The sequence below is a fragment of the Vipera ursinii genome (assembly GCF_947247035.1).
Source record: "Vipera ursinii genome assembly, chromosome: 6".
Taxonomy (NCBI): Eukaryota; Metazoa; Chordata; class Lepidosauria; order Squamata; family Viperidae; genus Vipera; species Vipera ursinii.
Window position 1 is genome coordinate 45,141,577 of NC_139515.1, and position 25,346 is coordinate 45,166,922.

Sequence of the window (25,346 nt, forward strand, 5' to 3'; positions counted from 1 at the left end):
TTCATTTAAATATCAGATTATGTTTTGTTATTATTTATTATTGTTGTTAACAATATTTTTGTTATGTTCAAACAGGATAGCTCCTATTTGTCAAAATAGATAGACCACAGCTAAATCCCACATTAGTAGAATGAGTTCAGCCCCTGCACCATGAAAGGAAATTAAGTTTCAATGATCTTGTGAAAGGTAGCATCACCAGTGAAGAATGGCAAAAGATAGGAGGATATGTGTTTTCCCTTCGTGCATTTTTGGCTTGGCATTCAGAATATCTTTGTTCTAGGCAGTCTGGAAAGGATGTCAAAAGGCTGATTCTGTTTCCTTTGAGATAAGTGTGAACTACTTTAGACAGCCCAAACTAGAACAACAGCTTGAAAAGGAAATGAACAAATGTTCACTTAATCCACTCCAGAGAACTCTGAATATAAATGAATGTGACACACTTTTGAATGTCAGTTGGCAGGGGAGTTGCATTCATTTCATATTGTTCTTTCTTTAGAATGCCAGGTTAAATTAATAGGAGTAACCGCCATCTCTTTGAGCCTGCCAGAGATAAGAAAGGAATGGTGAAGTTATAAATGTGAAAGCTTCCAAATGTCAACTTCAGGGTGGCCTACTCCTTTGGCCCAAGAGGGCTAAGTGTGTAGTTCTGTGATCATTTTACCACCTGTAATGTTTTGCTTTAATGCAAAGCAGCCCAGGGGAATTCCAGGTTGAGCAAAGCAGCTCTTTAACATTTTCTTCACCAGCTGCTTGATTATTCCTAGTCATTTTTCCACATGCTTTCTTCCCAGCTGAGGACATTTTCCTCTTAATTTAGATGGAGACATTTCTCTTCAGACATCTTCCTTCTTTCCAAGCAGCTCTTGCCTCAATGGACCACCAGTCACACTGAAAGAAGCCATGTGTTTTGTACTTCAAAAACAGTGGTGGACTGGATTTAGTTGGCACCACTGTTTTTGAAGTGGCTCATTTCAGGCTGACTGATGCTGACACGATTTTTTTAAATTTACTTAAAATGTGGGAACATCCATTTATTTACATTCACATGTCTCTTGCCTTGCCTCTCTTTTAAAGAAGTCAGAGCAAAAAGACTGATTACTTCTGGCCTTTATTTTGCATTTAGAGAGATCCTATGAAAGAGAGAAGGCCAACAGCAACAAATTAGCCCCTCATGACTCACCTGGTGACTTTCATAATAAAGTGAGGGATTTCAGGGATAGTATGATGGTGTGTAGTTTCTTCAGTAAACCATGGTTAAACCAACCATGAATTAACACAATATATAAAACCAAATCTATTAATTCCAGAGATCATTATTTTAGCTCAAAGCAGTACATTCTTGGCACCCAAATCATATGCAGCTCCTCATGATCAGGTTTGTAACAAGGGTGTCTGCAGCTTGCTGAAATTTTATCAAAATGATGAAATATTCAGTGACAGCAAGCTCTGGCTTCATCTATTTGCATGCAGGGGTACACTTTGCATTAATATATAGTGACCCACATTTTGTCATTTGCCTTTGCCACTCTCACTTCCCGAAATCATTAAGTTTCAGTTACACTCCACCTTTCTACTCTAGCATGGGCTCAAATCATTTAAGAAAAATGTCAAAATATTTTTTCGAATTTAATAGTTAAAGACATGGTTTAAGCATAATACTAAAATTAATTAGCAATTATACTAGGGTGAAAGATGCTATTTTCTAGATTCTGGATTTTCATATGCACGTCAGTGAGGCTAAATGCTGTTCCTGGAGGATAGCATTCCATGGTTTAGGAATATGCAGAAAGGAGGGCATATTCAAAAAGATCTCTATAGATGGTAATGACTGGACAGATAGATGAGGGCAATTCGGAAATAAACCTCTGTTTCATTATCAATGACAGACACTCTCAGATACAGAACTTTTATTATACACATTAGAAAACTACAACATTACTGTATTTTCTGGTGTATAAGACGACTGGGCGTATAAGACGACCCCCTACATTACCTGTTAAATTATAGGGTTTGGGCTATACTCGCCGTATAAGACTACCCCTCTTCCAACGCACACCAAATAAAAATTAAAAAACATCAGATTTGATTTTAATATGGTAATTTTAATTCAAATGCTTATGACATGCAGGTACTTAGTAGGAAAACTGTCACTTATAAACATAAGGCTGTTTGTCATCAAACATGTAAACATAAAACAGTGCAAGTGGATTAAACTTAATAATAATAATAATAATAATAATAATAATAATAATAATAATAATAATAATAATAATAATAAGTTGGAAGGGACCTTTGAGGTCATCTAGTCCAACCCCCTGCTAAGGCAGGAAACCCTATACCATTTCAGACAAATGGCTGTCCAGTCTCTTCTTAAAAACCTCCAGTGTTGGAGCATTCACCACCTCTGGAGGCAGGTTGTTCCACTGGTTAATTGTTCTAACTGTCAGGAAGTTTCTCCTTAGTTCTAGGTTGCTTCTCTCCTTGACTAGTTTCCATCCATTGCTTCTTGTCCTGCTTTCAGGTGCTTTGGAGAATAGCTTGGCTCCCTCTTCTTTGTGGCAGCCCCTGAGATATTGGATCACTGCTATCATGTCACCCCTCACCCTTCTCTTCGTTAAACTACACATACCCAATTCCAGCAACCGTTTCCTATTTTCCTAATTCACTTTTTCACTTTTCCTAATTCACTCTAAAGCTTTCCCTGCACAGAGCCTTAAGTAACACCAGCTGCCTGCAATTAGTGCAGGTTCGTATCCCACCAGGCTCAAGGTTGACTCAGCCTACCATCCTTCTGAGGTAGGTAAAATGAGGACTCAGATTGTTGGGAGCAATAAGCTGACTTTGTAATAATGCTGCTTGGGGGGGGGGTGAAAGCTCTAATAAGCAGGCATATACATAGAATGAAGGCTATTGCTAAGCACATTAATTTGTGCTTTAAATTGTAAGCCGCCCTGAGTCTTTGGAGAAGGGCGGGATATAAATGGGATTTTAAAAAAAAGGCCAAATGGGAGATCCACTCCAGGTTTTCCAGCCAGCCCGCCCAGTTCCTGAGTCAAATGTGTCCTTAGAGCTAAGCAGCTGCTCTGGCTGCTGCCTTCCCCACCTGCCTTTCAATTTGGGATAGAGCAGACAGCTGCTCTTCAACTTTAGAAGGAAAGACGCCCAGACCCCAGCCTGTAAAAATCACATACTGCAGTTTCTTCTCCAATTGGTCCCGCTTTCCCTGCACAGACTAAATGGGAGATCTGCTCCAGGTTTTCCAGCCAGCCCTGTCCCTAAAGTTTCAGCACCGGGCGTATAAGATGACCCCTGACTTTTGAGAAGGTTTTCATGGGTTAAAAAGTCGTCTTATATGCTGGAAACTATGGTATATTACTTTTCGACATAATCGCCATTCAAATTGAGGCATTTTTCATAACGTCTTACAAGGTTTGAAATTCCTTCTGCAAAAAAATCTCCCACCTGGGAATGAAGCCACCCTGTAACAGCATTGTGAAATGCATTGTCATCGTCAAAGTGATGTGATGCAAGCCACTGTTTCATGTGCCTGAAGAGGTGGTAGTCACTCGGTGCCAAATCTGAGCTGGGATGGCGGTGATCAAAAACATCCCAACAGAACTGTTTCAAACATGCTTGGGTGCATCTAGTGATGAGCAGGCAAGCATTATCGTGAACCAACACCACACCAGAAGTCAGCATGCCCTGATGCTTGTTATGGATGGCTCGTCTGAGTTTTTGTAACATTTCACAGTAAACTTCTGAATTAATGGTCGAACCATGCTCCATGCACTTCACTAGCAGTACACATTTGACATGCCAGAATACTGTTGCCATAACCTGTTGTGTTGCAGGTTCTTTGGCGCAGGAATGAAGAGGCAAGTGAATTCAGGAAAACTCATGGTTTATTGCTTGCAGAATCTGAACTGGGACTTTGGCTGTAACTAGCCACAATATATAGTCTAGCCCCTAGGTGGCAGCCAATAGGTTTGAAGCAACCATTGCCACCTAGGGATAGCCAATAGCAGCACTGGAGACTTGTAGTCTGGGTTGCTAGAGAGCCGTTAGCTGCTCCAGCAACCCACGTGGTATTACTAATGAGCCCAATACATAACACCCCTCCCCTCTTAGATCAGACAATATTATAGCATAAGTTAGTCTTAATGCAATTATTGACTCATTATCAAAACAATCTTTAACAATAATAATAAGAAAAGAACCCATATAGGTTACAAGGTTAACTTACAGCATCTGAATTGAAAGGCTTCATTAACAGCACACTAGACAGTTAACATCATAGCATCTGAATGAATAGGCCTTCATTGACAGTACACTCGACAATTAACATCATAATGCTAGTTTCTGTAGTACAGTGGCAAGTTGCAATACAACAACATTATAGATCTTTATTTTACAACGTAATCAGCAAGATATGAAGAAGGCTTGTGTGCCCTAGTGGAACGTCTCGGAGTTCCAGTCACCTTGTTGTCTACCAGCTTATCTAGTGGGCTGGGTAGACCCATATCCCTTGGTGCTCCTGAGTCAAGGGGATTAGATGCTCTCTGGATGGCCTCTCCAGGTTGGCCCACCCCAGAGTCAGACTGATCAGCAGAGTAGGCACAGTGGTTGCTGAAGTCCGGTTGGCTTGCTTCTTCAGGGTATCCATGTTGCATTCCTGGACTCCCCATTTCTCCATCTTGGAACTGCTGAAAGGACTGTGTTATAGACTGGAGATAGATGATGTCATATCCTCCCCCTCTGTTGAGAGAGGGCTGTTCAATTCTGACATAGATGGCCTCTTTGACCCCTCTTTCAAACAAGTGGTCCTCTCTGTCTAAAATGTGGACTTTGCTGTCTTTGAAAGAGTAGCCTTGTCTTTTAAATGCATATGGACTGCTGAATCTTGTCTTGATGGGTTTGTTCTCCTATGTTGTGCCATGCATTTATGAAGTGGTTGTTTTGTTTACCCAATGTACAGATCTGCACATGGCTTATTGCATTGTACTGCATATACCATATTGCTCAGTTTGTGTCTGGGTGTTTTATCCTTGGCATGGACAAGCTTCTGCCTTATTCTGTTCATGGATTTGAAGTGTGTACGTATGTTGTGTTGGCTGAAGATCCTCCTGAGCTTTTCTGATATTTCTGCAATGTATAGAATGACAACATTGTTTTGTTTATCATTTTCTTCTTTGTCTGTTATGGAGGAGCTCCTGTTGGGTCTTTTTGGGGATTTGATGAAGGCCCACTTGGGATAGCCACACATTCTGAGGACTTTCATTTCATTTCATTTTAGAAAGATTTCAGTATAATTATAATTTGGCTGTGGTGTATATAGTTCCCATCTTAGTTAAAAAGCTGAAGAATATAGTGATATTTTTAATTGTATAATTAATTAATAGTGAAAATAAATTCAATAAATAAATAATATCGATTGCTGTGTTTTTATACAGTATTAGGCTGCTAGTTTTAACTTCTTTTTCTTCCTAGATGAGGCCTCCCCACTTTTGTATTATCTGACCTAGGACAATGTGGCATGCAGTTGCTAGTAATTACTTTTTCTCATGTTGTGTTCTAATAGAATTTTACCTGAATCTGTGGTTTGTTATGTGTAGAGCATAGCCTGGGGTTGGCTACTCACTGAGACCAAAAGCTATTACCAAATTGATGGTAGTCCAGGGAAAATGTTGATGGTGAACCGTGGAAAATATTTGTTTACATAACCACTTTCCTTCTTATGTATAGTGGTCAGGATGGCTTACATTTTTTAGGAAAAAAAAGGTAAAAATAGAATTGTAAGTAACAAGAAATACACCTAATTTTATGGAAAACTACATTTTATTTCCACTATATTTATCCAAAGATTTTCCTTGAGTTTAATAAAGAAGGATTAGGATTAAGGAGTTGTTACACTGTGTGTCAAAAGTATTTGCTTGGAAATCCAAATGAATGCATATTATCATACCATAGATAGTATATGGTTTAAAATGAGCAAAGGAATATATTACTTTTAACAATACTTTATTGTGGCTAGTGACCAAAGTTGACTACAACATCAACACAACTAAACCTTTTTTGAAAAGGGAGAGATTACACAAAACAAGGCTACACCACTATCTTACAGTGAATAGCAGTGGTGACTGAGAACGATCCACTTACTTTCCAAAAAGTCATGTCTGAGGTGTCTCTGAAGGGAGATAATATAAAATTGCTATCTGTTTTACAGAGTCTGGTACAGGTAAAAGAGGTGCATTTCAGTCTTTATGCCAATGTAATAACAGGCAGAACAAAAATGTACATGCAATATTGATCCAATTGCTTCCAAGACACATCAGCTTAAGTGTTCTTATACAGATATGTCATTGAACCTCCCTTTCAAAAGAGGGGAATGTACTAGATCAAATTTGGCAAATATAAAAGCGAGGGCTCAGACTATTGGTGAGTTAACTGAATACTGTGAATTGTCTCCTTTGCATGCCTAAATGATAGATTTCTGGAGCACAGTTCTAGTTCTTTTGTAAGTCTTAAACTGAGAATCTGCAATGTTTTCTGGAAATCCATTCATACTCATGTATACTCCTGGAAATGAATGGATTTCCAGAAATAATTGCAGACTACAGGAACCATTTACACTTCAGTTTCAGATGCAGACAACACAGACTCATCCCCCAAAGGCCTGTGCCTGTCTTCAACAGTGAAGGAACACAGGGCAGAAAACATCCTGCAGCCAAGAAGCTCCACACACATCTGCACTTCTCAGGTGGCACTGAAGACACAGGTAAACTTCCAATTGGCCTCAAAGACTCTCTAAAAGAATGCAATGCCTAACTGTCTGCAAGGAATATAAATTCTTCCATTCCCCACCATCCAGTCAGAGCTGAAGAAGCTTCTTGAACAAGAAGCAAAATGTCTTCAAAGAAAAACAAGAAAATCCAGTTGCCTCCTGAAAAAACACCTTTGGGACAACCATGACCTGGATGACTGAGAACCTCCACAGTCACATGTGGGCCTTTTACGAAGTCAGACCTGTTTCTAGTCTTCGTGAAGATTTAGAACCCTAACTCTTTCTCTATATATATTGCTGTGCAATGAAGTTTTCCCAAAGGAAACTGAAGAACTTTAAAAAATGGATGAGGTAGAAATGACGAGAGCAGATTTCAGCGATAGCAACCCTTCTTGGGAAACAAACTTTCTCAAGCATGGTCATTCCAGAAATTCCTAATGTGTTATTGAAAACTTTCTTCTTCAGATGGTGAAAGAACAAAAAGATCAGTTGATGCTGACCAGCAAGAAAAATGATCAAGGAAATGGAGTTATTAAGAAATTTATTTATTAAATTTGTTTGCCACCCATCTCACTGCAAGGTGACTAAGAAAAATTAATTTGGTGTGATCAGTTATGGTATCATGCCCTCATCTCTACTGTATCTGGGATGACAAGAAATTATTCCCTGTTCCAATAGCTCAGACTTTGGGGAAACAGCCAGACACAGACAGCGTGCATTAGAAGCAGGAGAAAGAGGGATAATATTTTTTTCTCCTTTTCACCGGGGAACAGCATAACAAGTATATCAGGAAGCATGTCTTTTTTTTAATCCCATTTATATCCCGCCCTTCTCCGAAGACTCAGGGCGGCTTACAATTTAAGCACAAACCAATGTGCTTAGCAATAGCCTTCATTCTATGTATATGCCTGCTTATTAGGGCTTTCGCCCCCCCCCCCAAGCAGCATTATTACAAAGTCAGCTTATTGCCCCCAACAATCTGGGTCCTCATTTTACCTACCTCGGAAGGATGGAAGGCTGAGTCAACCTTGAGCCTGGTGGGATGCGAACCTGCACTAATTGCAGGCAGCTGGTGTTACTTAAGGAGGCATTAGCCCACTGCTCCACCAAGGCTCTTATACAGAATGATAAGCATTATATTCTCCAAAAGGAGCATTGTTTGGCTCAATAGCTTACAGAAATGGGCTGAAAATAACAAAATGGAACTTAACAGAAATAAATGCAAAATTCTTCGCTTAGAAACAAGTAAATCAAATGCACAAATGGAGTCTCTGAAGCTTGGTAATAAGAGTTATGAAAAAGTTTTTGGAATAGTAATTGGTTGCATAGAATATAAATATAAATGAATATGTCAGCAGTATTATATGGATTTTTAAAAGAAAAACGTAATTTTAGGTTGTATCAGTAAAAATGCAGTTTTCATATCACAGGAAGAAATGGTTAATCTTTATTCTGTGCTCATTAACCCTAACTTTAAACACTGTGGGCAGTTCTGAGCACCACACTTTAAGCAGCACTCAGAAGAACTGGCAGATTCAGAAAAGGGAGCAAAAATGATCAGGGGACTGGAAATGAGATCCCGTGAAAAGGAATGAAAACAACTGAGAATATTTAACTGGGAGAACAGAAGACAGAAGGCACTGTTCAAAATTCAAAAGAATGTCATATTAAAGAAAGTCAAGATTTGTTTTCTGTTGTTCTAGGATGTAGGGCAGAAATTTAAATTGGAGAAAGTAAATTTACTTTGTCTGTTTGAAAATAATAAGAGCAGTTTGATAGTGGAACCAATCAGTCAGAAGAGTAAACAGATACCCCCTCATTGTAGCAGGGCAAGTGGGGGTTAACAATCATGAACCTGGAACACTTTGATTTTGGTTCTTCCAGAACAGACATGTCAAACACAAGGCCTGGGGGCCAGATCCGGCCCGCGAAGTGGTTTCATGTGGCCCGCAAAGTCATCCTGGAAACAGTGAGGGAACGGCCCCCACTGCCTTGGCCCTGGCCCAGAGACCCTTCTTATGCCAGAGACCCCCAGATCTGTCTCACTCCTGCCCAGGCCCCCATAGGCACCCTTGATGTGAATGATGTAGAGCTGGCCATACGCACTCTAGCCATGCCCACCCAGTAGGCCACGCCCACCCTGGCCATACCCACCCGGCCCCTTGAGGGCAAGCGCAATGCTGATGCGGCCCTCAATGAAATTGAGTTTGACATCCCTGTTCCAGAAGGTTGGATTTGATATTTTAAAAGGCTCCCTCCAACTCTGTGAAAATTAATGAATTAGATAGAACATTAAATTTCTGTATCTATAATTAATTATTTATTAAGTTCAGGAGATCTGTCTTAGAGTGTGATTTTATGTTTGGTCATACAAAGAATTGTATGTTACTCCAGTTGCAGCCTTAAGTATACAGGAATAGAGCATATGGAAATTGCTGCAATGTTAGCTATGCTCATTGTAGTTGTTGCTGGGAACAGTAGTTTGCCATTCCCTGGAAGTCTGTAACTTCTCATTGGCAGTAGAGATAAGCATAAGTTGTAATGTTGTGAAAATATGGCAGTTGTATACTTATTCTGATTCCAGTTTTAATGAAGAGTGGAGTTATACATCTGAGAGCAATCTTCCAGTATTTTAGGAGAAAATTGAGTACAAGCAATTTCATTTGCTTGATGCTTCTGGGATTTGTTTTTTTTAGCTTATTTTCACATGGCTTGCACTAACAATGATTAAAAATAGTACTATAACAGATGAATTCACTCAGCAGGACTTTCTATATTTATTGGTTTATTTTTTCCTCTGTTGGGTTAGCATATTCAAATTTAAATATGAAAGCAATATTTTTGATCATGCTGTTATGTAAAAATGAACAGATCCTAATGCATAATTTTTCAGAAAATATCTTTAGCTATCCTAATAAAACAGATTTCTTGTGCCCAATTGTATTTGTGGTCCTCAGTCTGTACGTTAAATACCTGCTAGACAGGTTCTTTCATAAAGAGATAAAGACTATGTTTTCTCCTCAACTGAGCTCAGAGTCTAATCTCTAAAAAGTCAAACTACAATGCCATGAAAGATGCAATTACAATCGGAATAGCTTCTTTGCATTCAGCTTTACAACTTTACAGAACACTGCAGTTTCATTTATGCCTAAATGTGTTTATTTTGTCACCCAAAGATTTGGAAGGGGCCATTTAAGTCAGGGGTCCCCAGCCCCCAGTCCATGGACCAGTACCAGGCCACGACATGCCAACAAGTGGTCCATACAAACAAGGAAAGCCCCATCCACAGGATTCAGGCAGCACACAAAACCATGCATACTCTGGTCTGCGGAAAAACCTCTCTCCATGGAACCGGTCCCTTGTGCCCAAAAGGTTGGGGACCTCTGATTTAAGTCACTGAATTCTAACCTCCATTCAGTGCAAACATCCAAATTAAAGCATTGTTATTAGATTGATTTCCATCTTTGGCCACATCCAATGAAGTGGACCTCAGCTGCTCCCTTGATAATTTCTTCCACTGTAGTGGAAATAATCTCATCATTTGAAAGAGTTCCATACCTAGATCTGACTACAACTTAACCATTAATCACCTTGGGATGATACCAAATAAATCTCAACCCTCTTTATGATAACTCTTCTTTGTACTTGAAGATCATCATATTCCCCATCTGTCCCCATGTCTGTTGGCTTTTCTCAAGTTTAATCTGCTCAGTCTTTCTTGCAAGACCTTGATGTACCTGCACCATTTTTACTTAATCTTCCTTAAGATATGTCCAGAATTGTTGTGTTATTGAAGATAAATCTGATCCATCAGATGAAATTGAACCATTATTTCCTGTAATTTGAAACATACGTTTCTGCTGAAGCAGCCTAAATTGCATTTGACTATTAGCCATATCAAACTTCTCATTCTTATTTAGCTTATAATTAAGCATAATTCCAAAATTCTTTTCAGGGGTAATAATTCCAAACCAGGTGTTCCCCATCTTATACTGGTGCATTTATTTTTTTTCCTACACAAAAATACATACACTTTTTATGTTAAATTTCATTCTATTATTTCTGTATCTTTAATTTTTTTAAACTGAATTTTGTTTTTTATTTTTTATTTTTAGGGTTTTAGCTATATTCCTAGTTTTATGTTATATGTAGATTTCTTTTACTTCTTGATCATTAATGCATATACTGAGAAGTCCAAGGTTCAGGACTGAATGCTATTGACCCTATTTGATATTGTACTCCAATTTCATGAAGAAAAACTGATGCACATTTGAATAAGGATGCCACGCCAGCTGTAGAACCACCTACAAGGCTTGCTGTTTAGGCCATACTAACAAGTTTGCTAGTCCAGATGCTTTGTCATCTGCTTTGTGGAGTAATGATATGTTATATCCACAGCATTCCCACAATACATTAAGAAACCTATATAATCAAAATGAAATAAGATTAGTCTGTTATGATGTCTTTTTAATAAATCCATGTTTTCTTCTGGTAATCACTACATACATTGTTTTCAAGAAGTTTGTAGAAGAATTGCTATATGCTACCCTATGGAATCTTTCCAGGTATTGATGTCACATCTGCCTCTGTAATTTGCTTCAACTAAATCTGTCCATTCTGATTTGAAAATGTAACAATTACTGCCAGCCATGTTATTTTGTCTCTGCTTTAACTATATTTTTAAACCATTGTTGTAACGGCTTTCCTTTGCTGATTTCTTGTCCCCAAAAGATGCTTTTGACAAGAGGTCATGGCTTCATCATATAAATCCATAGGCAAGTTAGAATCTTTTGTTTCTACTTATCAGCTGCACTTCTGCTGGCTCTGCAGATTGCATTGATCATTTCCACAGCAGGCTCCAGTTTAATAGCCCCACAGAATAAACTCCCTGCTGATTATTCCCTTGTAGGACTTCCTTGGCTCCTGTTGCCAATAATGGAATAGCTTCCATTAGCCCAAATTCAAGATGCCTTTGCACATGAGTAAGCATCATTTGAAGTGGAGAATATATTCATGCTTAGATACATTTAATGAAAATAATGGGAGCATACAAAATACTTTTACTATAAAATGTATCAAACTATTGTAATATATACCACAGGCATGAGCATCTTATGAAGCTTATGAGCCTTAACATACCTATCTGTCCCAACTTTTTGATGTGTAGAGGCAAACATTTTCAAAATGGATAAAGAGAAAACTCTTCATATATAGAAAGAACCACCATTGATTTCTGCTATTACATTGTCATAATAGTTGTAGAAAGAACAATGATATATTTAATCAAACAAAATGCAAGCACCAAAGACATGTTTGTTAAATCATGCAATTTGTTTGAGAAATGCTTTTAATTACTTGCTTTTAAATTAAGAACAGTTAAAAATATTAAAACATTTTAGCATTTATATAAAGAAATTAAAAAACAGAAGATTATATATTGGAATAGTTTTCCAAATCATACTCAAAAAGGGATATCAGCAAATAGAATTTCTTGAATATTTGGAAAGGTTAAAATAATTGTATTAAAGGTTAATGATATGAGTGAGATACTTCATTTAATAGTTTAACAGTATATAAGTTAAATAAATAAATAAGTATGTGAACTAGACTGAATTTGCCATAATCTGTATTCAATAGAAGTATTTTAGTAGCTTTTTCATAGAAAAAGAGTTTAATCAGACACAACATTGATGAAAATTAGAATTTGGCATATACAAACCATATAGAACCACCAGGAAATTTTATTTTTCCTTATATGTATGATTTTCTCCAAGGAATATAGCCTTTTTATAGATTTTATATGTGGATTTAATATGTGAACATTATTGTTATATGAAAATAACGAGTTATCAAAATATACAATGAGCATTTTTACCAATGAATGCATGCAACAAGGAAGCAATAGATTACTATGCAACTATTTCCACATAATATATGGGATCACACATTGCATTAAACCACAGTGGGAATTGTTCAATTGTGGTTTAGTATATATAATAAATCCTGACACTGTGATTTATAACTTATGGTTTATTAATAATAATGGTATACTAATACAGCTGGTTTGTTTATTCAATTAAGCATAGTTCAGTCAAATAATGAAGTTACTGTACATGATGTATCAAGTATTTATAAAGCAGGATTTAGTTCTTCTATTGCCCTCGGTATGAAAGATTATAGGAAATCTAGCAAAGGAAAAGAGCATTTCAATTGCTTAAAGATACTCTGCCTTAGTTCATTGAAAATGAAGATGGGAAATTTCTGTTTCTAAGTAAGACTTCATATTTACTGCTGACCAGCATTAAAGAAACCTTACTGAGATATGTGTACTTCTTGCTTCCTTGATCTTGTCCAGCTGTGTGCAGCTTGACAATGAGGAAGAGAGAAGCCAAAGTGCCTCATTAAGGAGAAATCTTCAATGTTATCTCCTATAGCCTCCCAGTCTGAGGACTGCCCTTCTGCTTTTCTTGAATTCAGAGAATATTTTCCCAGTATTATATCTCTTCCTTCTGTATTATAGAAGCAAAGCACATAATGACTGTATTTCTACAACTAAACTGGTTACTAAATTAACCAATTTTCTAGTTTGTGTAATACACTGAATCATAAACTAACCAAATGGGATGGATTTGTGCAACATACTAAGACCCACAAAAATAAAAACGGACCAAAGTCTAGCAAACTTTGCATATTGTGGAAATGCAGCAGGTCTTTAACTTTGTTTAAGCAAACATAGCCAATTTAAAATGTTCTAAGAAAGTGGAGATAAGTTTGAAACATTAAGGAACTTGTCTTTTAGCTTACCCCACAGAGATTTTTTTGGGAACTGTCAATGGCCCTGATTTCTGCCTAATAACCCTAAAATGTTTAGTTAACCAAGCTTTCTCTTGCCTAAGGGAAGTGGAAATCCAGTTAGAATTGGAGTCAATTTCAATATTTTTATGGGGATCTTTTAATATCTTAGAAGGTATGGCTTTTACCATGATTATCCTTTCCCTTCCCTCTGCTTTCCATTCCACAAACTTGGAAGCATACCTGTCCTTAAAAATCCTATTTTAAATCAAATAAATAAATAGACATGCAGTAGTCTGACTGATTGTGTCCCCAGCTCCACTCTTCTAGAAATCCAACCTACAGAGAAAAGGATTTCAGTATCTGTTGTATTAAAAACAGAGAACTGAAATAGATGATACATTATAAATTCAGCCAGTATATCCTCTTTGGAAGCTGTCCATGTTAATTTTTTTGCTTATATTTGTCTGTGTTAATAAACCATGCAGACTAAAAGCTGTTAAAATTTCACAGTTAAATCCATAACAAAGCACATAAATAAGCTATTGGATGATTATATTTAAATAAATAAACACATGTATCTTGGTAAAGATCTACTGGAGATAAAGGCCATGATCCATGGAAATCCACAACCTACTGGACTAGAGTGGCCTTGTCTCAATGAAGTGCTTCATACCATGGAGCAATGTAATTTTATTGACCAAGATAAAATGGCAATGGATTTTCCTTAACAAAGTCCTGTACATTGCCTAAGCCCTTAGGTTTTAATAATATTTTGCTGATGTAAACTGGAGTATATGTGATTGGCTTATACACAAATCTTACAAACAAATAATACTTCCAATATTCAAAAGAGATTTCTGCACATAAAGAAGATGGCTGGACATGTTGAAAGAGGCTTCTGCTTCTAGCTATTGAAAGTATCAAATGAGGCAGTAAGAATAGACAAAGAAAAACAGTACAGCTGATTTGATTTGCTTGAAAAAACCTTGAGGGCTTTATTGTATTGTGAAGCTGGTTTAAGGAGTTATTTTATGATAAAAAAATTAAACTGTTAACAGACTACCACAACCACATGGAAACAGCATAGCACACATAAACTAAAGTCCTTCAAAACACCCTAAGCACACCAAAAAACCCAGCAGCCCAGAAGAAAAAACAGGAGTCATCTAAAACATACAGTTTAATGACTGCAAAAGCCACTATGTAGGACAAACAGGAAGAAGATTGGCAAACACATCCATGAACACCAACTAGCAGTCAGAAGACATGATCAAAACTTTAATTTCACAATATGTGGGCAGATTTAACCATAGTTTCAATTGGAAAACTGACCATCCTAAACCAAACCAAATCCAAAAATGCTAGGGAATTTCTAGAAACCTAGCACTCTCACAATTGGCCATCAACAGACACATAGATATAAATAACATACTGTTCAAAAGAGACAATCAACAAGCTAAAAAGGGAACAAAAAGACCTAAGCACTTCTCCACAATCAGTCAGCACCCAGATAAACATAGATTAACTCCAAGATTAACATCAGATCAACAATCAAGTAACCAACCAAAAAACTGTCAAACAACCCAATAGTAAACAGCCCAACCAAAGAACCTCTAAGACCGCCCCCACTAACACTGACAGGGTAAGCCACTAGAATATAAATTGAGAGCAAATCCCACTCCTTATTAGCACTGATGTCTGCAAGAAAACAGCCAAGCTCAGATAACACCACATTTCAACCCTAGCTACTAATATTCTTCTTTATAGGTTTTGAAGAATTATTACATGATTATTATATACAGTTTCACCCTTTAATAAATTTCACATTGTGTTTGTGGATTTTTTTCCAGGGCTCTCCTTAAGACAATATTTTTGAATATGCTATTAAAGCACACCCAGCGTTTGCGAACCTGGGTAGCAGGTTTGCAGATGTGTTCTTGCATTTATTTATTTCACAATAAATCTGTACATAAATAATGGTGATTTTCATTAGGGTTGTGCAATTCTTCAGATATAATTCCCCAAAGCTACTTTGTTTTTTTGTTTTTTTAAAAAAAACGTTTTATTGATTTTTTAACATAGTCACCTTAATATTTGGTAAACAGTGTGCTGTCTGCATTTACATTTAAAAAACATTCACTAACAGTTGATTTCTATAATCTATAATCCACATAACTTTACTTGATTCCATCTTTTTCCCATAATGTTCTCTTTTACCAACCTTAAGTTAATACAATTCTTGTTGGTAAATAATGATTAAGTATGAAAATTTTTCTAATATTTCTACAGATAACAATCACATCAATATAATATTTCTTTTCTATCAAGTCATTCTGGTTGCCTCATCATAGATCCTGTTTACAGTTCTTGTTTACATTTGTTTTTCCCACAATGTTCAAAACATTCTTACTGGTTAATATTTTCTCAAAGTTAATTACATTTAAATATTTAAGTCTATTTTTCTCATGTAAGCCATCCCAATACTTTTACCTTTCTTAAGGAATAAATAAAACCAAAAAAGAAAAAAAAGAATAAGAATAAAGAAAAATAAAAGGATAGTATGCTACTTAAAATCCATGTTTCCTATAAGCTAATACATATTTATTTCCAAATTTTTCCATTCTTTTTACCATAATTAAAAATATATTTAATCTTTAAATATTGCATTTAATAAATATATTCCTCTAGCCTTTTAACTCTTATTCAAAACATTTTTTAATCCATTGTAATTTTCTTAAAGTCAATCATCTTTAAATGTCTAAAACATTTCCTTTATATAAGCCATTCCAACTCTTTTATATTACTCATATCAAGAAATAAAATAAGAAGAAAGAAGAGAAAGAAAGTACTATGTTACTTGAGGGGCTCTTCCCTCTTAAAATAAAATTCATATCCAAAATCTTTCTATTTCTTTAACCATATTTAAACAGATATTTCTTTTTAAAATATTCCCTCTGATAGGTCCCATCATCTATTTTCTTAATTTTCACTTTAGCCTTTTTCTTTTGCCCAGTATCATTCCTAATCAATATATGTTCTGCTGAATCAAAGAATCTTTCCATATTCTGGTGTTACTGTAGATATAAAAGGTAAGTCAAGTACAATATCTTTGTAAGAGGCATTTACCCATTCATGTTAGTTGAAAATCTTTTTCTTTCTTTTTCTCTCTGTTTCTTTTATCATTTTTTGTCTCTCCAGTTCTAGTGTTTTTCCTGACATCTCTGCAGTCCATTTTGTCCAATCTTTTTTCTTATCCTCAAATTTGTTTTGTGGTGTTAAAGTATAAGTTGTCTTTTCCAAATGCAGTATTTCCTGTAATTTCTTTTCCACTTGGGTTAAATCATACTTCTTTGTTGTGTTAGGTTCCATCTTTAAGTTTCTATCCTCAAATTTGTATTCAGTTATCTATTTATCTGTTCCTTCTCTATTGTTGTTTTCTGGGATGTTTTTTGTTGTAAAGTTTAATTGGAGATGATTTGGTTTATATTTTCAAAGTTATTTTGGATTTCTTTGTGGTTTGAAATCACTGTTGTTTGAATTAGTTGCAACATATCATATGTCTCCTCTTGAAAGGAATTTATTTTTCTTGATGTTCTTTCTATAAGTCTCTGATTTTCCATGATGACCAAGAATACAAGTTTACTTTTCTCTGCAAATAGCTTTGGAGTCAGAATTAAGTAAATACTTGTAATCCAGCAAGTTCAAAAAAGTTTTTTTTGTTCCCTAAAGTTTATGTCTCTCTTTGTCTGCAGCCCAGATTGTTTTCTTTTTTGTCACAGCCATTCTCTATTTTTAGAGCTTTGAAGATTACAAGTAGAAATTAGTTTTTTCCAGATTTTGCCAAGTCCTGTATGAAAGCTATAGCTGTCATAGTCTTCATCCACCACTAGATGTCAGCACTGGCTTAATTTTCAAATTTTCAAAATGAACTAATTGCCTTTAAAATGAGAACCTTAACCATTCAGCAATTTCAAACTTATCCAAATTTAGGTTTTATAGCCATTTCATTTCATTTCAGTATGTTTTGGTCCTCCACAAAAGGTTTAATTCACCACTTCTGTTAGTAAAAGGATGGGGCAAAGATCCCCTTCCTTCACTTCTGGAGGTTTTTTGCTTCTTGGGATTTTTTTTTCTTCAGGAAAGTTGATAAGAAGGATAGAGAAAATCAATGTTCTTACTCAGATTTAAATGCGCTGTTTACAATCAGCTTAAAATAATGCTTTTGACTTCAGTTGCTTGTAGTTTGGGCTAGACTCTGAAGTTAGGCTAGCCTTCCTGTTGGAAGGCTTCTCCTGGACCTATAGGGTTGATCGCCATCTCTCCATGGTTGCCGGGACTTCCTTCTTTTCTGCCTCTTTGGGGTGGCTTCTAGCCCATTTAGGGTCCCCTAACAGGAAGAAATTCGCCGAAGGGCATGGAGCCCCAAACCCCTCGACTGCTGCGCAGGACCGGAAGTCTCCCCAAAGCTACTTTGGATAGCACAGGGTAAAAACACACTGCCTGCTTGCAACACTTTAGACTAACTGTCACTTTGCAGGGATTATGTGTTGGCTGCAATAGGTAGCCTCATGATTCAAAATAAAAATGCAAGTGCTTTAAAAAATGGAAGACACTGTGCACATCCTGCAACAGTCTTTTGGCACTGAATCTGAAGCACTGCACAGTCCTAATTTTTATCATGATTTATGCTAAATAGATTTATGATAGCCTCTTCTTGTATTCATGGTGTTACCGTTTGGTAGTTTTCTTTCACATCATTTATTTAAAAACAAAAAAATAGTATGAGGAAGGGCTTGTCTGGTGACCTGTTTGATTTCTGAGTGTACCTAAGTTCATTCTAATATGTGTGTGTGTGTCTCTATGTATTTCATTTTACAGTGTTATTTCTTCACTATTGAGTTTGGCCTTTGTAAGCAAGATGGACAACTGAGGGCTTATGGAGCAGGCCTTTTGTCTTCTATTGGAGAGCTCAAGGTACTGATGTAAACAAAACTCTATATTATTTATCACTAAAAGCCAGCTCTATGATTTCTACATATTTCTTGTGTGTGTGATTTTCTACTGAACTCATTGTTGCTTTAACTTGCTTTCAAATCATCCTGGAAATCATTTCTAACAAATACATTAGAAAAGTATACAGTTTCAATTAAATCTTGTAGAAGAAGAACAGTGAGAACATTAGCTCAAAATGCTAATCTGGGATGGAAATATTTTTTTTAATGCCAATCCAAAATATATACCTTGACACATGTATTAAGGCATGTGTGATACTTCATTCTGATTTTTGTATTTGAATGTGATTCAATCAAACTATCTTTTTAAATTAGATCAGGTGCTTCTGAATTGATTCAACTATTTGATGGACTTTATGGATATGCATACATACTCTTATCAGATCAAATCTTTGATTTGACTTGATTGTTCAGATAAACTCTTCACACTGAATTGCAAATTCAAACTGAATGTCTTCATGAAATCCAAAATATAAATTAGAATTTGGTTCATTTATATCCCCTCCCAGTACCTATATTTAGTAAATCAATTTTCCAGTTTCATTTAAATTTTGCCATATTCTATGACCAGTACTACTGTGTTTCCCTGAAAGTAAGGCCTACCCCAAAAATAAACCCTAGCTTGATTTTTGGGGGTGGGCCTAATATAAGCCCTACTGCAAAAATAAGCCCTAGTTTTTCAGTGAGGCACACACCTAAAAATCAAGCTAGGGTGTATTCTGTTCCAGCCTATGACTGGCCCTGTTTGTGTGACAGGGACAACCCCGTTTTCCTTTTGACAAATCAATAGGCTGGAAAAAACCCAACCCAAATTTATTTATAGTTCCAAAATGATAAAGTCTTTCAAACAAAAAAGCAGCAGAATATTTTATTCAATAAATGATTCAAAACATCAAACAAGAGTTAAACAGATTAGCAAGAAAACACCAAGATTCTCTTTGAATGTCTACCAACAGTTGCCTTCAGCAAACAGCACTGCCCACACCTTCCCCTTTTATTATCTGTTTCAAGGTGTGGCTTCTCAATGCCTTCTCCTCTTTTCACTGAGTTGCCTCATTGATTTTCTCTGGTCTGCTCTGCTGGATTGCCTTCTGCTTCTAGTGTCTCTGAACAGATTCAGGTGTGACTCCTCTGAGTCCAACACCTCCTCCTCACACAGCTGAGCCTCATGAGGAACACGACTGGAGGGGCCAGGCTGAAAGTCCTGCAGTGCATCAGAGCCTCCCTCTGACATTGAAGGCTCTCCAAATTCCCTCCTCCTCCTCCTCCTCCTCCTCCTCCTCCTCCTCCTCCTCCCCAGATTCCTCAGACTCAGCTGCTGGGAGCACAGACTGACACTGAATCACAACAGGGTGAGGGTGTGGGTGTAGAGCTGCCCCACGGACCTTGCACCCGCTTACCTTCTGTGGCGTCTTTTATAGCCAGGCCTGCATTTCTCAGTCACAGGCCTTTCTAAAAGGCCACTGATTCAATCCATAGCTTGGTTCTCCAAGACCTATGCAGCTAAAACTACTCGGCTGTAGAGGCCTTCCGGAAAGGCCTGACTGCAAAATATCAGCCAGAATGCAGCTGCAGAATAAAGCTGCTCCTTCGGTCACAGAAGAAGAGGGCCAGCTGGGCAGGTCTGAGGTGAGTATAAAAGACACACCCCGGAAATAAGATCTGGTGCTTCTTTTGGAGGTAAACAAAAGAAAAAAAGAAACCGGTCTTATTTTTAGGGAAACACGGTAGTATAACTATCAGAATTTTTATTACAGAGTTTTGCAGCAGAAATATTGGAATTTAAGCTATAACAATGCTCAGTTAAACAGGAAGCTCAGAATCCTAAATATGATATATTGGCAGCAATCCTAAACTGGTAGAGATGTAATCCCCACATAGTAGCAGTTATTATTGACAACTTTATAGGATGATTATGCCAGTGGTGGGATTCAAATATGTGAACAACTTGTTCTCTGTGTGGATGCCACTTCTGGAAGTCCATTCTGGGCCTGGGCAACCAAAAATTAGCTACCGGTTTTGCCAAACTGGTGCGAACTGGCTGAATCCCACCACTGGATTATGCCCGTCATTTGAAAGTTATGTTAGAAATCTTAAATCCATTTAAACATCACCCCCACAAATGAAGCCTCTAAACCTCTTGACACTGGTATTCCAGGTGCCACATTAGTTTAAGTCTAGCAGCCATTTTGACAATAAGTTAAAAAAAAGGAAATGTGCTTGTGCTCTCAAGAAAATTCAAACTCAAGATTTATTTATTTATTGAAGACATTTATATTCTGTCTTTCATAATATATACCCCAAGGCAGCTTGCAACACAAATTAAAGTAATAAATACAGCTAGACAGAAACAGTTGCAAATACCAAATCCACTAAAAATGACAAAGTGAGTATATGATAATATTGTTGGTAATATCTATGTTTTAGTGATATCCAGGCTAGATTTAAGCAGTAATGAACTCTACCTGGAGTAATTCCAAAGCTAGTTAAGCAAATTTAAACTAGTGCAGAATATGGCTCTCTGAATATTAATGATGCAGGATTCTTGAAACATGTGATCTCTCTGTTGTACCAATTATCATCAGTGCATTTCTGAAGTACATACACAGTACTGATTTTTCAATATTACTTTTACTAAAACTTTTTTTAAAAAATAAGATAAAAACTTATTCAAATTAATACAAAGTAATAAAGAAAAGAGAAAAAGAAATAAAAAATAAAGCAAAGAAAAAAGTTAAAACCAAAAGAAAGAAAAAGGGTACAAAGCAGTGGTTCTGATATTTTTCACAATAATTATAAGTGCAATTATATTTTAACCTCTCTCTTTAAAGCAGACCTGCACATTTTACATCCTGTGGGCCACACCCAACCTTTAGGGTGTCTCTATCCAGCCCAAGGCATCAACAGTGTCAGTGATGGGGGGCAGAGCATTGGTGGCTGAGCAGTGTTGGTAGGAGCAGGGCATCGGCAGTGGGGTGTTGGTGTTGGTAGGGATGTGAGTGTTGGATGGGATTGCAGCAGGGGCAGAACTACAATGGGCAGAACTGCAATGGGGTGGGGCCATGGTGGGGTTGTGGGGCCATGGTGCTGGCCCTCTACAAGAATTCCAGTTACTCATGGCTGCCCTTGGGAAAATTATATAATATTATTTCCATAATCTAGTCTAATGTTCAAAGCTCTAAATCACAAATTCTTTTTTTTTATTTGCATTGTTCTCCATGAATAAAATTCTGTAATATTATCTTCAACTGTTTAGCCCAAATCATGGTAAAGTTTTATTATAATAATTATATTATAACTATATTATACTTATTACCAGTGCTTTTTTTGTAAAATAAAAAGTTGCTGGAACTCACACATGTCATACAACCCGCCTTGCCTACCCTACAAGGTTCCATCCAAAAAAGGTGCCGGAACTCCGTTCTGAGCGTTCTATGACAAAAAAAGCCCTGCTTATTACTCAGTAAAAATATTGGCCATTAGTTTCTTGTTAAAGTCATATCTCTGTCCCCTTGTAGGATTGAAACTTCTACTTTATCATTGTTTTAAGTCTGCAGCCAGTTGCACCATAGATTCTTCTTAACTTCTTCTTTGACATCTTCTTTTTTTATTCCTTGCAAATCCTTCTTCTATTTCCTTTTTAACTGTTGAAGTCATCTTTTTGCCAAATTGTTCAAACGTTTTCTGCAATAAATCTGGTAAAATGCCCTTATCTGTAAGCTGTTCTAGTGAACTCCTGCCTCCGTCTGCCACTTCGACAGATTTTCTTGTGATTGCTGTTGTGAGGAAGTGAAAATATGCCAATTACTACAGTCAAAGTAAAAGGCTGGCTTCTGTTTTCCCCGTTTTGCTTCTTACGATCTGAAACAGTTTAATTCCAATTACTTCTCTATAGTTACATCTCACTGCTTAGCTCATATTATCCTTATCTTCTTGATTTAATAATGAACAACCAGCATTCCAACAATGATCTGGTCAGCAGGTCTAATTATTTTTGCTATTTTCAAAGGTACTTTCATCATAATTTTTTTAAAGAAATCACTTTAAAGAAAGTTCTCCATTTAAAACTTTCTTCATTCTCAATCCTGGCAAGCTTTTTGTTTTTAAATTAAAATAGCAGTTTTCCCCTCTTCTTAATTTAAAAATGAAGACACTCATTAAGAGTCTTTGATCTATACTGCCATTTGAAATATTTTTCTTAGGTTGTGAAATAATAAATCATAAAGCGTTTAAGAAGGTGAGACATTTGCTGATCGAATATCCAATTAAGGATGAATACCATTTAAGGGCATGTTGGTTTTTATCTTAAAAACTAAATTATTTGGACTCATTTTGGTTTGTCTATTCCTCACATCCCATTCACTGAAAAAACATATAGTTTATTGATATGAGATAAAGGGCATTCTCAGTATTACTCACACATTTCTAGAAATCTAATTTAAAAGAAGTATATGTGAACCTGGCCGTATAAGCCTTCAGATCATTGTTAAATTTATTTTTGCCATGTTGACTAGGATTTGATGTTGTTGCAATTTGATCTGATGCTATTTTTTCATCTTTAATAATAGAATGTTGCATTAGGTTCTCTTTTTATTATTCTTGCTATGCTGCTAATTGGGCTGTTACTTAAGGTTGCTGATGTTTCTTTATACAAGGGCTTTTAAATTGTCTGATGAGCTTTACAAATCAATTTTTTTTCTATATATAGGACTTACCATGAAAGGGTCTGGCTTCTGTAGAGAATTTTTAAATACCTTAAAGACAAAAGAGGCTGGATTATAGACTCTCTTATTTGTACAGAAAGTTTAATAAGTGGGATTCCACAGCCAAGGAAAAAGGGTTCTTAAAAAACTGATGTGTGAGTACATTTTTAAAAAGCAATCCTAAAACACATTTCTTTAGATATCGAGATATCTAAAGATATCAGAACTCAAAGAGTGGCATATGTGAATACAGAAGTGGGTTTCTTTTCTGTGTAAAGCGTCCTGGACTGATTTAGCTTATCAACTGAAGAAGATATATGCAGCTCATGGTTGAACTGTGGGGACCTTGGTGCTCTCTGAGCTTAGTTGATATATTCTACCCTTGATTCTGCAGGCTTTTCTTGAACTCCTAGAACAGCTCTAAATCCTCAAGTGCAATTCAGAATCATTCCTATTGTATCTGATTTCTTTCTATTGGTGGATAGAACATAGCATAGCTTTTTAATTTTTTTTAAATTATTGCATTGTTGTTTGAAGAGGCAACTCCTGTTGTATAAGGAATAACAAAAAGATCAAGCTAACTATAGAGATCCTGGATCCAGTTAGATTCAATGTTGGAAAAGCAATCTTCAAAGCTGGCAGAATTTTGCTTTGAAATTGCCTATCAGTTTTTCCTGTTGTTTAGATTTAGGAATGTATCTCCATTTTGGAATTTCTTTTTTTAATAATATTTTATTAGTTTTCTAATTTTACAATTAAAAATTTAAAAAGCAACGTGGTGACTGGGTAATCAATAATTCAATAACTTACATAAATCTTTAACACAAATCTCAAGTTACAACATCAGATATTTCCTCTCTTTTTCCCTTAATATCTACTATCTCATATTAGGCTAATATAGTTATTATTATCAACTAAGTAAAAACCATCTTTGTTATATTTATCAATAATTTTTAGCTTATACATATCTTAATTGTGTTTGCATTCAATCCTTATATACAATCAATGTCCTGTTATTGCTTTGTTTCCCAGGCTTTAATTTCCATTCAATATTTAAATTAACATTTGGCATTTATAATTTCCAAGCTTTAGGAGACCAAAGTTTTCGTGAAAACTTCTACATTTTCCCCTTTTCATAACAAAATCTAATATTCTAAATACACATCTTATCTATTTGCATATAATCTTATTCTATTTTCTGAAAGTTATCTATTTTCCACCATATTAAACCAAAAATCTGTTAGTCTTATTACACATCTTACCTATTCAATTATAATATTACTTTATTTTCTAAAAAAATATCTATTTTTCACCATATTCAACCCTCTTATGAGTAGTATAAAATCCCCTCTAATAGATCAAAACCCTAGTTTCTTTCAGCCTTACCTTTCTTCCTTTGCCAACTAACCTTCCATGTCTCTACATTTGAATCCTCAAAAAGTTCTCACTCTATTATTATATGCATTATTTGGAATAAGAAAGACCATTTGGTACAGTTTTTTTGGAAGAACTAGCCCATTTGTATTGATTTAATCACCTCCCTGTTACTCCAATCTCCCACAATTATCCTGATAGGTTAATCTTCCATTCAATCTGTTCTTCATTTTCCTCAATTTTTTTTCTGATTTATGTAAAAAGTCTTTTCCATTTTCAATGTTGCCAACTCCCTTTTCTGATTTTTCTGTTGGCTGGATCTGTTGGTCAATTGGGTCCTCTGTCTTAGTATTTAGTTCTTCTGCTTCGCCTGTTACTTTCTGCATTGTTAGTTCTTTGGTTGTAGGCAAGATCTGGGTTTGTATATCTAAGCAGGCATTTTGTTCCTTTATGTTGCATCTTATTTTGTTACAAGCTGAAAGAATGGTTTTGTGTATTGATTTCAACATAGAAAGGATTTTTTTCTGATCTTCATCCATATTCTCTTGATAATGTGTTAAGTTGAAGACTTTAAAATCAAACATTAAAAATAGTTTTTTGTTTTTTTATAACTAGGTATGGGACATTTATTTCATGTGTTGCAGGTAGTCTTAAAGTGGAAATTGTTTGCCAAGTAAGAAT

The 25,346-nt window shown here is 36.1% G+C and overlaps 1 protein-coding gene across 1 annotated transcript in view; it reads left to right on the forward strand.

The window, feature by feature from the left end:
• TPH2 (tryptophan hydroxylase 2) overlaps nt 1–25,346 on the forward strand; it is a gene marked incomplete at its 5' end in the record, with an annotated part of 116,720 nt that overhangs the window by 86,020 nt on the left and 5,354 nt on the right. The window contains one exon of the mRNA XM_083365946.1: nt 18,455–18,550. Within this exon, the coding sequence (XP_083222072.1) occupies nt 18,455–18,550 (96 nt within the window). The remainder of the gene's footprint in view (nt 1–18,454; nt 18,551–25,346) is intronic.